This window comes from Peromyscus maniculatus, chromosome 22 (assembly GCF_049852395.1).
Source record: "Peromyscus maniculatus bairdii isolate BWxNUB_F1_BW_parent chromosome 22, HU_Pman_BW_mat_3.1, whole genome shotgun sequence".
Taxonomy (NCBI): Eukaryota; Metazoa; Chordata; class Mammalia; order Rodentia; family Cricetidae; genus Peromyscus; species Peromyscus maniculatus.
Window position 1 is genome coordinate 12,839,917 of NC_134873.1, and position 17,880 is coordinate 12,857,796.

The 17,880-nt window shown below is 41.6% G+C and overlaps 1 protein-coding gene and 1 pseudogene across 4 annotated transcripts in view; both read right to left on the bottom strand.

Annotated features, from left to right (window-relative positions):
- Positions 1–5,608: 5,608 nt before the first annotated feature.
- LOC102929070 (eukaryotic translation initiation factor 4H pseudogene) lies at positions 5,609–9,401 on the bottom strand (annotated as a pseudogene).
- Positions 9,402–13,023: 3,622 nt separating this feature from the next.
- Positions 13,024–17,880, bottom strand: part of LOC102923041 (uncharacterized) — a 66,868-nt gene continuing 62,011 nt past the window's right edge. For all 4 annotated transcript variants that reach the window (XM_076559027.1, XM_006991305.4, XM_042267486.2 and 1 more), the window contains exon 4: positions 13,024–17,227. In XM_076559027.1, the coding sequence (XP_076415142.1) occupies positions 16,066–17,227 (1,162 nt within the window). In that variant the 3' untranslated portion in view covers positions 13,024–16,065. The remainder of the gene's footprint in view (positions 17,228–17,880) is intronic.

Genomic DNA, 17,880 nt, shown 5'->3' on the forward strand with positions numbered 1-17,880 from the left:
CAGTGTGTTTGAGAGCAGCTATGGAACAGGAAAATTCCCCCCCCCCCTCTCTCTCTCTCTCTGTGTGTGTGTAAATTCAACCCCACCCCCATCTTGAACCATTTGTAGAATACTGTAATCATAAAACTTCAGTTTCTTTGTATATTGATTATTTGTTTTCTTGAAGTGTTTTTCTTGATTGGAAATGAGCAACTTGAGAGACATGAGAGAAAGCCTGGGTTAGGAAGCAGGTTGTCTTATTTCAAATTCAGGTGTTACATCAGGCCCTCCCTCCTTTTCTGTTCCAATGTAGCCTGGCCTAGACTAGGTATCCTTCACTGTCTGAGGTCGGTGGTAGCCTCCCTGAGACATAAATTTAGGGTTTCCTAAGTGGAACTGCTGAAGGGTTCACAACACGCCCCCACAGTCCCGCGCGTTTGCGCATGCCTGGTGGACACTTCCACCTAGCCAGTTCCAGGTCAAGATAGCCATTTCTGGGTCAAGGCGTCTCATGACCAGGATCCGTGAGGTTGCATGGCTACATAAGAGCGCGAAGCATAGCCATGTGATCTGCGCAGGTGTGGAACGGTTACATCGACCTCTGTACGCATAAATGCCACCCAGCCTTTAAAAGCCATTTTCCCAGCTCCTCCTTCTCCACACACGTGTCTCTTCCACAGGCCTGCGCATTCTCTGTCCCTTTCATCTTAACAAAACTCTTATTAGCAGATTCTGTTGTGTTTCGTGACATTTCCTTGCAGGGTAAGAGCACAGCTCTGAAAAATAACTAACAACTGCAGCTTAATTTCTGCTAAGAGGAAACAGGAAATTCCAACTGGGCACAGAAAGAGGTTGTTGTTACCTGCTCTGGAAAACCAGGAGCAAATTCTGCCTAAATGTAACTAACCCCCATGCTGGTCATTAGGAGGAATGGCTGTCTGTTCTGAACAATGTAAACTCTTCCTAGAAAAGTGGAGACTAGAGACTGTTCAGGGCCCAGAGGGACTATTAGGGATTTGGGTGGTTCTAGTTGTCCAATCAGGAGGGCCAGTGGGGGTAGGTGACTTACTGACAGGTGAGGAAGAGAAATCACCTCAGTTTGCAGCGCAAGTCACCATTCCACTCAGTCTCCTATGTCCCCACTTGATGGTCTCCCAAATCGGGAGGGCGGTGGATGGATCAGAGTATGTGCTGGAGCAGCTGTCCCCACTGTACTGCGCTCCTTTCCTGGGAGTGCCAGGTTCCTGAAAAGCAGGGCCTCTTAGGAATGTCCGTAAATCCCTGAATTTCCAGGCACATCCCCCACATTCTAGACTCACTGAAAACGAGGATCTGCAGGCACCAAAGGTTTGCAAATGAAGCGGAGGAGGAGGGTAATGTAATTATTACTGTGTCTAGATACTGGTTTTTTTTTTTTTTTTTTTTTTTTTTTTAATAGTGATGCTTAAGGTTATACACATATTTATTTGAAAGTGTTGTTACATCAGGGCCAACAAGCCCCTCAAGGATTAGATAGAAAAGTTGGATTCACAGGCGTCCCTCTCGGGGTTCGGGTGGGGGTGGGGCAGACAGGAGTAGAAAGAAGATAGGAGGGGTTGGTGGAAGGCGGTGAATCAGCTCCCAGGTCAGAGGCATCTTTCCTCTGTGGCAAGCCTATTCTTTGGGCTACATTGGCAGAGGGGATGTGTGCTGGGTCAGGCTGAGGAGTGAGTCAGTGGTCTTCACAGACCTGGTGGAAGGAGGTAAATACTATTTAGTGTTCTGTTCTGTTGGTCAGCTCAACCGATCAGTTTTGAGGCAGGAAGCTAGCATCTGGAATGTTTGTCTCTGGTCCAGTTTGAGATAAAAATAAATGCAAAAAAAAAACCAGTGTACATGTGGCATAATTTTAAGTGTGCAAGGCAGGGTGCTTCTTCAGCAGAGAAAGAAAGGGGTGAAATGTGCAAAAACTGCCATTTACCAGAATCTCAGTGCTTGAGTGAAATCTAGCACCTTCTCTTACTTTCTTTTAGAGCCAGGCAGTTGGTCTAGTCATATAGTCATAATGTAATTTGTGATGGTTGAGTAAGTCTGTTAGTGGCAATCCAAGAGAAAGATACCTTTGGATTCTGTCTCCTGGAAAAAGTTTTATGAATTCAATGATAGGTTTATATGTGAAGTCTAGTAAGAAAAAATTATATTTGTCCAGATTGGGCACAGAAAGCCTTGCATTTTTTTACATTTTTTTTCCTGAGCAATAGGAAGGGCTTTGAGCAAAACCTGGATTTATGCTAATTGTAACTCACTATCTGTGACCTCAGAATTGCAGTGGTGACCAGAAAAAAGAAATACATGCTGTGGGCCAGGATCTGTGGGGTTGGTTTGAGGAGAATGCGCTGAACTTGTTGGGACTTGGGAAGTCTGAGTGCTAATGGATTGAATTGTGGAACATCCAGCTGGTGTTTAGAACTGGTGAGTGTTTAGCAAACATCACGCACTCTGTGTTAGAAATGACATCAGAAGATGAGACCACAGACCACAAACTTCACTTGACTCTGATAGCCGAATTAAAATTAAAAATATATTTGTCTATTCATTTATTTATGGGTGTGTGCATGCACACATGGAGGTCAGAGTACAGCTTGCAGGAGTTGGTTCTCTCGTTTTACTGTGTGAGACTGAACATAGGTTGTCAGGCTTAGTGGCAAGTGCCCTTACCCACTGAGTTATCTTGTTGTTTCTGAGTGTTTGAACACTGGTTAGAATCATGAAAGGCAGCCCTTTTCACACTAAGAGGAGATGAAAGTAGCTTGTGTGGACCTCCTCTCTCCTCTTCCTGCTTGTTTTGGAACAAGGTTCTTGTAGCCTAGGCTGCTCTCCAACTTTCTATGTAGGTTTCATTGTGTGTGAGTGTGTGTGAGTGTGTGTGTGTGTGTGTGTGTGTGTGTATGTGTGTGTGTGATTGAACCTTGCTCTTCACTGTTCCTGTATTACCCTACTGTGCCCTTCTCTCCACTTGTTGCTGGTACCCTACCTCCCTGAAAAAGGCCCATTCCTCCTTCACAACAAAATATTTAAGTCATTCTTCATATAAGAGAAAGCATGCAATATTTTGTCTGTCTTCTCCATTGCCCTTTCTTGTTCCTCCTCTTTATTCCTTTATTTCCCTGGTTCTCTGCCCCTTCTCCTTTCATACAGTCTCTCTCTATCTCTCTCTCTCTCTCTCTCTCTCTCTCTCTCTCTCTCTCTCTCGTAACACACACACACACACACACACACACACACACACACACACACACTTCCTTCTTCAATCTGGATTTCATATATGGCATAAAACATGCAGCATTTGTTTTTCTGAGCCTGCCTTATTTCACTTAACATGATAAACTTCAGTTTCGTACATTTTCTACAGATGCCATAGTTTTAATCTTCTTTGCAGCTGAATACAATTCCATTATTTGTATGTGTTGTGCCCAGGTCACAAGTCCTCGAAGCAAGACCACCACAGGGCCAATATCTGATGTAAGCACACAAGGTTTTTAATAATAAAAACAAGCAAGCTTGGAGAATGGCCCCAAGCACTCACTTTAAGGAGTTTTTATAGGGAAAGTTTACATGCAGTTTGGGATTGGACAAGGGGGCTAGGGGTAAGGCAGTTCTTTGAAGTTACTGGATGAACTATAAGCATGAGGTTACTGATGGATAACAGGATTCAGGGTATCTACAGAGACTCGCTATGTCCTGCTTTTGTTGAACCCAGGATATATACATTCAGATTCATTGTTCCAGTCCTACTCTCCTCTAAAGTCAACTTCTGGTCAGTTGAGTCCATTATTCCCCATATCTTGTTTTGCCAAGTCCAGGATACATAGATTTATTGTCCCAGCCTTATAATTTCAATTTTTAGTCACTTCTAAAACTGCTGGTCAGCAAATACCTTTGGAGGAGGAGAGGGGGAAGCATCTCTCAAGATAGCTACTGATTTTTCCCTTTCATATGTAGTATATTTTCTTTATCTATTCCTGTTTTGATAGGAATCCAGGTTGGGCCCATAACTTATTGTGAATAGCTATTGTAAACAAAGCGGCAATAAACATTGTGTATATCTCTGTGATATGTTGAATCAGATTCTTTGTGTATATTCTCAAGAGTAGAATAACTGAACCGTATGATTGTTCTCTTTTTAGTTTTTGAGGAACTTCCATATAATTGTTGTACCTGTTTACATTCCCCCAGTAGTGAATATGGATCCTTCCCTCCCTGCATCCTTGATCGCTTTTTCTTTTAATTTTTTTTAATGTAAGGTTCTCTTTTGTTTAAGAGATCATTCACAAAATTCAGTATCTACAGACTCATTTTCTGTCATAGAAATTAATGTGTTAAGTGTTTGGAATGCCATTCTTAGAGTCAGCTGGCACTTAGCAGTGTGGGTGGAAGTGCCTGTTCTGTCTTTTCTGAATTGTAGATGGATTAGATCATATGAAAGCATAAGTTTTGATTACAACAGTGTATGTCTGTCTCAAGTTAGGTATTGGTGTTACACAAATTGTTCTTATCTCAGAAGCATAGAAAGAAGATGATAGTCAAGGGAAGGAGTGAGAGTTCTATAAATTGCTGAAACCTAGACACAAAGGGTAGGCTGGAAGGAAGCTACTAGCTAATAATCAAGCTATTTACCTCTCAGCCCCCTTCCCTAAGGCTCTAGTGATTGTCTGACCCCTAACTGCTCCAATTGGAACAGGTGGGGATTTGGTGCCAAATCATTTTCCATTTGTTCACACAGCTGTTCAAGCTAAAAGCAAAGTCTGATCCCCTTGTTCCCAAGTGAGTGCTCAACAATGTGGGAGCAGGGGTCTGCTCCACAGAGGATGCAGCAAGCCTAGGTGCTTCTAGATATTCAGGTCTCAATAGGTATGCATCTGATTAGATAAAGCACCAGACTCTGGGCCTTGAGCTGTGGTGGGGAGCAGCCTCTGTGCTAAGCGTGGCAGAGTAGGCAGACAAGGGACAGAGTACACAGGCTCAGCACAAGCACAGCTTGCCCAGTGCAGCTCCAGTACAACAACCCTTGCTTCCTTACAGGCTTCCACGGTCCAGGAAGAGCAGGGACAGCATGAGCTTGCACTTGGTCGTAAGTGCCAGCAGGAGCAAAGTCACATGGCTGCTGGCACTCAGGTCACCACCAGTGCAGAATGTTAGATTCCCCTGCACCCTTCTGGCCTCACTGTTTGACAGGAGCCCTCTGTGCCTGAACAGGCTGCTGGGGCAGGTGACAGGACCCCCAACATAGCAGCCTGTCAGCACCAGCCAGCATGTTTCTTCTTTTTTTTAAAGCAAGATGCCTTCAATTCTGCATGCTCATCCCAACTAGATACCAACAAGTCACCACCAGCCACTAGCCAGTGGCTTCTTTCCCAGAAGCCACATCAACACAGACCTCAACCTGCAGGTTGGAGAGAAGCCCCGAGAAAAAGTAGAGGACAGCACACCTGGAGCATAGCCAGGCTATGTAAAGGAAAGAAAGAAAGCAAAGATGAATTAAAGCAGCACCTCTGCCTGCCTACCTTCCACACATGACAACCACACCCACAGGGTGTGGGAAGGAGCAGGGAGAGGGCAGGAGTGAGAGAGGAAAGAAACAAAACAGAAAACAAAACAAAACAAAACAAAATCGGCACTAGATGTAGCAAAGCCCAAGACTACTAGAAACCACTTGTTAGCAGCTGACATGCACTCACAAGCTGTGTTTCTCCTGTGAGGAGGACAGTGCCAGGCAGGACTGGGGCTTGCAGGGCCACCAGCCACCACCAGGCTGTGTGTGGTAGTAATTCAGCTTCCCCATGCCCTATTCCCTCCCAACCTAAGCTCATTCTTGCTCCTTCTGAACCACTTCCTCTCTGGGCCTGGCTCACCTGAAGATGGCTGAGTTGGAGTTGGCTGCTCGGTTGAAGGGTGTTGCCATGGTTGTAGGTTTAAGCTGCATCTGTGGTCTCTATTCCCATTCCTCTTTGTGGCGAGCCACAAGAATATGAAATAGAAGTCCAGCTGTATACAATAAGCTATACCTTGACCAGGCCAAGGGTCAGTCAAGTGGGAAGATATCTAACATGGACTATTTAGTGTTACACAGTTTTAATATTCAGCTGTGGCTTGCTATGAATTGCTTGTGCTCATAATTTTCCCAGAATGTGTGTATGTGTGTGAACCTCCCATCTGGGGCATTACATTATGCTCCAAGTACTTGGATAACGTCCCTGTAGGCAAAACTTTCTGGCGCTGAGCTCCCAACTCCTCTGTTAGCATTTGAATTGGGTATCTGCCTTTTGCAAATATTTCCTTTTAGCCACATCCAAAGATAAGGCCAGCCCCAAACAAAGCATTAAAAGACAAGGGAGGAACAGAAAGGCTACCAGACCACCTGCTAGGCGCCTGTAGCCCTAAACTAGGTAAAATGTCCTTTCGGAGACAGCCTGGATACCAGGCCAAGTGCCTGGTCTCCTAGGTGTGTAGCTTTGTTTCTTGTGCAAATCAAGTTCAGATCTTCCACTGCCCCAGAGCAACTTCTTAGATCAAAGGGGTTTCCTCTCACCTGGTGCTTCAAGCTGTGATGCAGATTGACTGGCTATCTGTACTCCTCCCCCGCCCTGTCAGAAAACTGGTAGCACAGAAAAATGTGGCAGTTTTATTTTTAGTGACTTTTAGATTTCTTTACCCTATCACCTGTAAGTTTATGGTTTGAGCACATTTAGGATAGACCCATAATGTTTTCACCTAACCACAGTAAGGATATATTCCTAGGACATAAATTCATTCTCTGATTTATTCCAGCTCCTATCTAATTCCACCTGTATTCTCTTCCCCTTTTTGGGTTGCAAATGAAGTTGTGATGAAGCTTCTGGTGGGGGGCCTTCCAATTCTTATGTTGTATTGTAAGCATGAAGGTGTTCCTGGCTTGGAAAAGATATAGATGAGTTCCAAGAGAAGTGGGCAGAATATTAGGACAGAATGATGGTGGCGGACAAATAAACAAGCTGGACGAAAGAGCTCCGTGCATCTGGATTCATTCCCACGCCACTGGCAGTGTCCCTTCTGGGCCCCGCGGAGGTTGTAATACTAACGCTGGTCCTTAATATTATACAAAACCTCTTCTGTGGGTTCTCTGAAGTTCATGGTAGAGCTACACAGAAGAGGGCCCTCTCAAAAGCGACTCTCCATTGGAAGGCCTGCCCACTAGTGTAAGGATTCTGTCCTTAATTACGTCCTCAGCCTGCGAGGGCGTCCCAGCCTAAAAAGCGGGTGGGCCCTCTGTGCGTCCCTCTCTTTCCTTTCCGCTCCTTCCTTCCGTCTGTGTCCCCCCCCCCCCCCCACGCCAATAAAGCTCTAAAAAGGTAACCATGGCTTGTGACTCTCCTCCAGCACTCTCCTCTGTCAGCATGGCCACTGCAGGCAGCGTGCCATTTAACCAACAACTAGTCCCAAGGGCGACCCCTTTGCCCATCCCCTAAGAAGTCATCCCGGGGAGAATCCCATCCACCTCTAGATTCTCTGACACTTCTGGATTCTTCTGTCATCAGGTCCGCCTTTTCTGAACCCAAAGCCACCATTTTTTTTTTTTTTTCTGCCTTCTGCAATGTCCACACGAAGTGACTCGTCACCCAAGAGTGCACTGTTGTAAATCAGAGCCTCCTTCAGGGAATCCTCCTCATCAAATTCTACATAGCAGAACCCTTTAAATTTGTCAGTGTCTTTGTCTCTGGCTACCCGCGCATCTTATGCTGAGATCCTTAAGAAACCATATATGTCACCCTGACTTGTGTTGAAAGGGAGATTTCCTATGTAAGCTGTGTAGGGAGGCTCAGCGGGCAGCTCCTGGCTTCAGGACCCATGGCCATTAGCACTGCCTTGGGGCCCTCTAAGGCCACCTAAGTTGTTGCAGACCCGATCCTCATAGGTATCAAAGTCTGTCTTGCTGTCTCTGCTCCCTGAGGAATTTTATTTTAATTTAAAATATTTTAATTTTAGCTGGGTGTGGTGGTGCATGCCTTTAATCCCAGTACTTAGGAGCCAGAGGCTGGTGGATCTCTGAGTTCATGGCCAGCTTGGTCTACAAAGCGAGTTCCAGGACAGGTAGGGCTATTATACAGAAAAACCTTGCCTCAAAAAACCAAAAACAAACAAACAAATAAAATTTTGTTTTACTTGCATACATTTCTGTGTCTGATGTGCATCCCTGGTGCCCGTAGAAGCCAGAAGAGTGACAGATCCTCTGGGTGACTGTGAGCTACCTTGTTGGTGCTGGGACTCAAACTAGGTCCTCTGGAAGAGCAGCCAGGACTCCTAACTGCCGGACCATCTCTCCAATCCCCCCATGAGCATTTTTTTATTTTATTTTATATATTATATATATATTCCTGCCTGGCCTGGAATTTACTATATAGACCAGGCTGGCCTTGTACTGATAGTGATCTCCCTGCCTCTGTGTATCCTGAGTTGTGGGATTAAAGGCATACACTGCAATACCCAGCATTTTTTTTTTAAATGATAGCAATTTTTACTGGGAAGATGAATTTTTTTCTTTTTTCTGTGTGTGTGTGTGTGTGTGTGTGTGTGTGTGTGTGTGTGTGTGTGTGTATGAGTGAAACAGGTTTCTCTGTGTGGCCCTGGATGTCCTGAACTTGCTCTGTAGGCGGGCTGCCCTGGAACTCAGGGATCTGTCTCTGTTTCCCAATTGCTGGGACTAAAGGTGTGTACTACTATGTGTGGCTATAAGATGAAATATTAATGCAGTTTTGATTTTCGTCTTCCTGATAGCTAGGGATGTTGAATTTTTTGTTTATTTATTGGCCATTTGTATTTCTTCTTTTGAAACCATCAGTTCAATTAATTTAACTATTTCCTGATTTGCATTAGTTTTTGTTTTATATATGTTTAATTATTTCAGTTACTTTAAAAAGATATTTTCTTTAATTTTTAAAGATTTTATTTTATTTTTAATTGTGTGTGTGTGTGTGTATTTTGGGATGTGCATGTGAGTGTCAGTGCCCACAGAAGAGGACAAAGATCCTTTGGAGCTAGTTACAAGCCTTTGGAGCTAGTTACAACTCTGGTTCTCTGCAAGAGCAAAAAGCGTTGTGAACTGCCGAGTTAACGCTCCAGCCTGCTTTTATTTATTCTTTAGACTTCATACAATGTATTTTGAGTGTATTCACCCTACTCCCCTGTTCCAGCTCTTCCTGGATATTCCCATCCACCCACTTTTTTCGTTTTTTAAAAACTTAACTAAGTGAGCAAGGTGTGGTGATGTATGCCTATTGATACCTGGAGGAGTAACTAGCCAAGGCTATGGAGAAATGTTGCTAACTTGCTTGCTCTCCATGGCTCACTTAGCCTGCTTTCTCATTTTGCTCATAATTTAAATAGTTACAAATCCTACCATTGACCATAGTGATTATAAAATAAGACATGAGACACACTTTGGCTATAATACAAATTTTTGTTTTTGTTTTTGCTTTTTCTTGGTTTTTTGAGACAGGGTTTCTCTGTGTAGTTTTGGTGCCTGTCCTGAATCTCACTCTGTAGCCCAGGCTGGTATCGAATTCACAGAGATCCACCTGCCTCTGCCTCCTGAGTACTGGGATTAAAGGCGTGCGCCACCAGCACCCAGCTAATTGGGTTCTTATTATCACTGAAACAAAGGAAAAAGTCAGTGTTTAAAAACTTTGAAGCAGCTATAGATGATCAACATGTGATTATTTTGACAGTAAATGGGCTCTAGAATACACAGGTGAGTTGAAATTTTTTTTTTTTTCCAAGAAGTTTTCTCTGTGGAGCCTTGGCTGTCCTGGGAACTCACTCAGTAGACCATGCTGGCCTCGAACTTACATTGACCCACCTGTGTCTGCCTCTGGAGTGCTGGGATCAACGGTGTGCACCACCACTGCTGAGCTAGTTTTCTATTGTTGAAAGTTCTGAATACCTTATTTGGTATTTAAAAATGAAAATTAAGGAAAAGCCTAATAATTGAAAGCCAACTATACATTAGGCAAATATTTGCCACATGAAAGATAGCAATTTAGTAACAATTAGAATTGAATATAAGAAAAGAATATTGTTTCATCATCTGCCGTATACCTGTGAAAAGAAGCACGACATTCTGGAGACACTTTAGACAACAGATTTACTTCTGGACCACAGGACTTTATGCCAGAAGAGGACATCAGATATCCTGGAGCTGGAGTTACAGGTACTGATTGAGCCATACAACATGAGTCTTGGGAAACACTTAGGTCCTTTGGAAAAGCAGTAAGCACTCTTAACCACTGAGCTATCTGTCCAGCCCTGATGAAGCTTTTAAAATACATATTAAAAAGATAGCCTTTTTAAAAGAACAGTGCTGAAGCTGGGTAGTGGTAGTGCACGCCTTTAATCCCAGCACTTGGGAGGCAGAGGCAGGCAGATCTCTGAGTTCGAGGCCAGCCTGGGCTACAAAGTGAGTTCCGGTAAAGGCTCCACAGCTACACAAGAGAAACCCTGTCTCAAAAAACCAACCAACCAACCAACCAACCAACCAACCAAACAAACAAACAAAAAACAGTGCTGAGATAATTGCATAGCTACATGTAGAAGAATAAAAACACTATCTCTCCCAACCTGCAGAAAAAATTAACTCAAAATGAATCAGAAACTTTAAGACCAGAAATTCTGAAACTGCAATAGCAAAAGGTTGACAAAACCTTTGTAAGATGTAGGTTCAACCAAGGACTTTGTTTTCAGATATATTTTTATTATTCTAAGTTAAGTATTTATTTATGCCTGTGTGTAGGTGAGTGCATGAGTGCATGTGCAAGCAGAGGGTAGAGGTGAGTTACAGGTAGTTGTGAGCCCCTTGTTACAGGTACTGGGAAGTGAATGTGGGCCCTCTGGAAGAGCAGTCCATGCTCTTAACCACTGAGCCATTTCTCCAGCCCAGCCAAGGATTTTCTAAACAGGATTCTAATTACATGGGAGATAAGTCCCCAAATCAGACAAATGGGATTGCATGAAATAAAGTGTTTGCACAGCAAAAGAAACAATCAGCAAAGTAAAGAGGCAGCCTATAGAATGGAAGGAAGTCTTTGCCATTTATAGTTTTGATAAGAGATTAGTATCTGGGATCTATTTTTTTTTTTTTTTTTTTTTTTTTTTTGGTTTTTCGAGACAGGGTTTCTCTGTGTAGCTTTGCGCCTTTCCTGGAACTCACTTGGTAGCCCAGGCTGGCCTCGAACTCACAAAGATCCGCCTGCCTCTGCCTCCCGAGTGCTGGGATTAAAGGCGTGCGCCACCACCGCCCGGCTTCTGGGATCTATTAAGAACTCCAATAATTGGGGCAAAACATCATCTCCTAGACATGACATGGCCAATGCACTCATGAATTCACAGCAGCTGTGGTGATTTGCACAAGATCAAGCCAGTCAACCTTCCAACATGGGTGAGGGAGGGGCACAAGAAGCCCTACCTCTAGCTGAGTTATTGTCAGTTGAGGGCTAGTAGGGGAAGGGGAATCAGTTGTTAGAGTAGGCCCTGGAAGGGTAGCCATGCTCTCCAGTAAATGGCCCCACATGAACAGTGCTAACTGGCCTCAGTGTTTTGTTCTGCTTTCCCAACTAGAGGTTAATTGAAATGAGCTTGACATTGCAGACAGGGATAGAGACACAGTTGCACTGCATGCTGTCACCAGAGGTGTGGGCTTCTCAGTGGACAGTTGCAATTAAATGCCTTTATAATGGATTGTATTCAAGATTTTGGTGGCTCTCAAATACCACACTTTACCCCACCCATATAAACACACCAGTAAAAAGACAAATGGAAAACAACAAAGCAAAAATGCTTCTTAGAGAATATAGTCCTTGACAAAGTTAAAGAATTTTGTCTTATAAACAAAGTTTTAAGGCAGTTTATGTGAGAAATTTTCCAAATTTAGTAATGAGAGGTAAGCACTAGAAACTCAAGGATATACATCACTTTAACCTTAAATATGAAAATTTGTCTTTGACAAGAATGTCATAGAACATATATTTTCCCCATGGCAGCTTAGTTGTTTCTTTTTTCTTCCTTTTTTTTTTTTTTTTTTTTTTTTTAACTTATGACACAGAGTCACACTGTGTAGCCTTATCTGTCCTGGAACTGGCTGCACAAAATAGGCTGATCTAAAACTCAGAGATCCACCTGCTTTTGCCTCCCAAATTCTGGGGCTAAAGGTGTGCACCACTATGCCAGACTTTTCAATTTGAGTTTTATCAGTGGTATCTCAAATTTCTGGCTTTTATTAGCAAAAAGAACCAACGAGACTATGGGGGAGGGGGGAAAAGAGCTTATTTTCTTTCTCATAATTTTCTCTTTCTAGTCTGTTTTAATTTGAACATATTAAATTTAGTCCCAACTTAGCTTTGAAATTCAGTAACCTAGGTGTAGAAGTCATTTTCAATTTATGAACTCATTTCAGTGTGAGTTTATGGAAGCAAATATTAACAAATTTGAAGAACATCTGTATTTACTGGAGGACAGTGTTCAGGGCATTGTAGAAAATATTTGAGTAAGTTATAAAAGCTAAAACTAGTCCAGATGATTGAAATTAGCCACATACAGAAAAGTCATATTTGATGATGAAACCTACGACACACCTGAAAAAAAAAAATACAGTTCTGGTCAGCGGAGACAGCTGTGGATAAAGCACTTGCCATGCAAGTGAGAGGACTTGTGTTTAAAAAAAAACAAAAAAAACAAAAAACAAAACAAAAAAAAAAAACAAAAGACCGGATGTAGCAATGCACAACTGTAATCCTATTATTCCTATGACAAGATAGGAGATAGAAGCAGGAGAATCCCCAGAAGTTCACAGTGCAGCTCTCATATGCAGCAGAAACAAGAGAGTCCCCTGCCTCAATCAAGTTGGAACATGAAGACAACCAAAGTTGTCCTCGGACATACACAAATGTCCTGTGGTATATGCATGTTCACAAAGAGATTTTAAAAAAGTAAACAGTTTTCAATTAGTAGCAGGGACCAAGACCAAACAGACAAATGGAATCCAAAACATTCTGTACATATCTTTAAAAAATTTTAAATTGAATACATTTTGCAAACTGAAAAAGAAAAATTCCCGTCTTTGAACTAATGACATCAATTAGTTAGGGTTTTCCAGAGGAATGAGATGAAGAAAATTATTATAGAAGGCTTTTACTAGACTGTCATACATGATAGGGACTGATGATCATTGCTGGCTGCACACCAGAGAAGCAGAAAACTTGGCAGCTGCCCACCCCAAGAAGCTAAATGCCCCAGGAGTCCCAATCTGAGGCTGAAAGACTGGAAATGCCTGGAGAGTCACTTGAATTGAGTCCATGTTGAGAAGAAGAAAATAGAGTCTGGTATCAGCAGAGATCGTAGTAGCTTTAATAGATGCACTCAGACTGAAGGGAAGGCAGGTATGTGCCTGCTGCTTTTTCCTGAGACTTCCTCTGGGATGCTGTTGGAAGTTGTTGTCTACATTAAGTGTGGGTTTTCCCCTTCAAGTCATTGTCCCACATGTCACTCCTCCTGTAGAAATTTCCCCACCAAAAGTAGAGGTGTATTTCACTAGCCAAGTGGACAATGAAGACCAACCATTCCAAGTCCTTTATGAACTTGATACCCAACAACATCCTATGTTATACACCGTTTCTAAATAAGACAATAATCTATTTCACCTAACATAATTCTCATGTACAACTGATAACACATTGTTTCCTTAGAATAGGTATCAAAGTCCCTTTAGGAAAGCTTATTCATTTACTATATCACAATTAAATATGACAATACCCAATATTGACATTAACTCAATAAATATATTACATGGTAAAGAAAGAGATGAAAGAAAACATGACCAGTTGCTTAATATATGTGTGCATATGTCTTAGCTTCATTTCCTGTTGTAGTGACAAAATATCCAGGTAAAAGCAACATAAAAGAAAAATTCTGTTTAGCTCAGAATTCCATCACTGTGGGGGAAGTTAACATGGCAAAAACTTGGGGCATCTTCTCACATTACTTCCACAGTCAAAAGCAGAGAGCAATGAATTAATGCATGTGTGCTTGTGCTCAGCTAGCTAACTTTTTCCACTTTTATACACTCCTAGGTCCCAGTCAGGGAATGGCACTTCCAGAAGTGGGTGAGTCTTTCTACTTCATTTATGCAATCAAGATAATTGCTCACAGGCAAGCTCAGGGGCCCATCTCACAGGTGCTTCTAGATTTTTTTAAGTTGCAATCAACAATAACCATCACACTATAAAAATAAACATATATTTGTTTGTTTGTTTTTGAGTCAGGGTCTCATTATGCATCCCTGGCTGTTGTGGAATTCACTATGTAGACCAAGTTGGTTTTGAATTCACAAGGACTCATCTGCCTTTGCCTACTGAGTGCTGGGATTAAAGGCATATGCCCAGCACATAGATTTTTAACAAAATAAGACAGAAAACAATCGGAATCCTCACTTTTGTGAGGTCTCACAAGTGTACCATATTTATTAAGTATCTTTTCTGGTGTCATTTTGTATTTCCTCATCTTCAGCAAGCACTAAACATCTTGGTTTTAAAATTTTTAATTTAAATACATTTTAGTATTAAAAAACCTTGTAAATAAAAACACCATACACCCAAATTAGCTAATTCTTTACCTTGAGAAGTAACTCTCAATTTCATTCTTGAAGTATCTGAGCCATTTATTACCCTGTTTGGACTGAGTTGTAGCTTCCTATGGGTTTTGATCACCACACTTGGTAATACTAAGGGAATCCAAAAATAGTCTTCCTTTCCTCTTGTCCTAGTTTCATTTGTTGCTGTTGTTGCTAAAACACTGACCAAAATGAACTTGAGGAGAAAGGGGTTTGTTTTGGATTACACTTTATAGTCCAGCACTGAGAAAGCCAGGGTAGAATCTCAAGGCAGGAACTTAGAAGTAGGATTTGAAGCAGAGATCATGGAGGAAGACTAATTATTAGTTTGCTTCTTATGGCTTGCTCAGCCTGCATTCTTATACAACACAGGACCACTACCTAGGAGCGGACCACCCACAGTGGCCCTGTCACATCCATCACTAATCAAGAAAATCCTCATAGACTTGCTTACAGTCAATTTAATGGAGGCAATTCCTCAATTGATGTTCTCTGTTTCCAGATAACTCTAACTTGTATCAAGTAGTAAAAAATAATTAGCATGATTTGTAGTCTCATCCCCCGCCCCCCACATCAATAACTGTTTTTAGTTAACTCAAGGGTACAAAGAACCTAGAGTAAACCAGGGGTAGGTTGTGTGTGAGTGTCTTAGCTCTCAGTTCAAAGGAATGGTTGTTCCTCCCAGTGGAAGGACATCCCTTTGTTGAACCATAATACCAACAGAACAGGAAGCAAAAATTTTGCTAGTAAGTTCCAAGGATGATTCCCCCTCTCCTCCTTTGACTTCTAGACTCAGGAGAAACAGTATATTAGATGACAATTTAGAGCAAATCTATCCTTCTGGAGAACCTTGCCCTAGTACTGTAAGCTATTGCCAACCCACTCGTGCTATAGCTACATCGCAAAAGGCCATTCCACCATTCAGTCAATCAAAATTCTTCAGACTGGAAGGGAAAATGGTAAAAAGATACTACCTATTAACCCTTGCCCCATTACTTAAGCAAACTTCAGAGAATTATGCCATGCCACCATTTACTTACAAGAATTAAACTTAGAAATAAATAGTTCATATATCTATTTTAATAATAAACTAATGAGTGTAATATAATTTTTAGAAAATTTCTTCCAGGATATGTAATTTTTGGAGCATTGAACTTTTCATAATGCACATTTGTAGTACTCCACTACTTGAAGAATTTTCAGAATTTTAAAACTATTTCTTACAATCAAGTTTCTGATATTTCTGTACAAGTTTTGTTATTGGGTGCATTCTTAGTTCTTTATGTTTGTTAATCTAATAATATGACTAATGGCAGCCCTCACAACTTCATACTGAGTCTTGTTTTCTTCCGTAAACACTGTCATGTTATTTATAGAAGGGACATGCAATAAGGAGGCCTTTCAACATTCTATGCTTAAGAATTCTCTCTAGTATGGGTCTTTTCATGTATTCTAAGGGAACCACAACGAGTGAAGGCTTTCCCACACTGCTTACATATGTAGGGCTTCTCACCAGTATGAATTTGCTCATGTCTTTGACAATCACCCAAAGCAGGAAAGGCTTTCCCACACTGTTTGCATGCATAGGGTCTTTCTCCACTGTGAATCCTTTCATGGCGTCGAAGGGAACTGTAACCACTAAAAGCTTTCCCACATTCCTTACAGTCATAGGGTTTTTCCCTAGTGTGAATCCTTTCATGTCGTTGAAGAGAACTCTGTATAGTGAAGGCTTTCCCACATTCCTTACACTTATAGGGCTTCTCTCCAGTGTGAATTCGCTCATGTATTCGAAAGGTACCAGAAGAGATGAAACCTTTCCCACACTGTTCACAGACATAGGGTTTCTCCCCACTGTGAATTCTTTCATGATTTCGAAGGGAAGTACGAGTAGTGACAGCTTTATTACACAAGTTACAGACATAGAGTTTCTCTCCAGTGTGAGTCCGTTCATGTACTCGACAGGTACTTGAAGAAATGAAACACTTCCCACAGTACTTACATACATAGGGTTTCTCTCCACTGTGAATTCTTTCATGTCGTGGAAGTGAACTTTGACCAGTGAAAGCTTTCCCACAATACTTACAAACAAAGGGTTTCTCTCCACTGTGAATCCTGTCATGTCGTCGAAGGGAACCACGACTAGGGAAGGCTTTCCCACAATGGTTACATATGTAGGGTTTCTCACCAGTATGAGTTCTTTCATGTCTTCGAACCTTACTGGAAGAAGAAAAGGCTTTTCCACATTGCTGACATTTATATGGCTTCTCTATGGTGTGATTATATTCATGCTTTAGAAAGCATTCAGGATACATGAAGGATTTCCTAGATTCCCTAAATTTATGGAGACTGTCTCTGTCTTCATATATCTCATATTCATATGGTTTATGTCCTGTTTGAATGGGGTTATGCATATTTAGGGGTGGGAGACCAATAAGTATGTCTTCACATAAATTACTTTCACACAGTTTTACTCCATGAGGGGTTTTCTTGTTCACAACTGTAACTGGAAACTGGCTGAAGATTTCTTCACATTGTCTCCCTTCACTGCGTTCATACAATAATTCCACCACTTCATTTCTGTAAAAAGTAGAAGGCACATTACTTAAATTTTGTTTATAAGTTACCTGTCAGGAGAACTGTTCCTATTTTGCAGCATCAGAATTCTTTAACATTTTTTATTTTTTTTAAATTTTTAAATTTTTTTTTTTGAGACAGGGTTTCTCTGTGTATCTTTGCGCTTTTTCTGGAACTTACTCTGCAGCCCAGACTGGCCTCGAACTCACAGAGATCCACCTGGCTCTGCCTCCTGAGTGCTGGGATTAAAGGTGTGCGCCACCACCGCCTGGCCCAGAATTCTTTAACATAAAGGGACTAAATGTTTTACAAGATTTCTAGAGGCTATCTATATGTGAAGATACTGGTATTTATAGATGTTAACATTTTTACCAAGTAAACTATTCTGCAAACACTGAATGCTCATGTCATTATGATTGTTTATTTACTTATTTTTCATTATTCATTTGTGATGGAGTCTTGCTTCTTGATGTAATGGTTAAGCTGGCCCTGAACTCATTACCATTTATTGCTATAATTGTAATTAGTCAGTCCTCAAGGTGTCTCTCTTTAAACCTTCTTTAAACAAAATGCTTCCAGAAAAACTTTGAGATTTTGAAATACTTGCATATATAGATGCTATTTTGAAGATGAGAACCAGTGACCAGTGTAAAGAA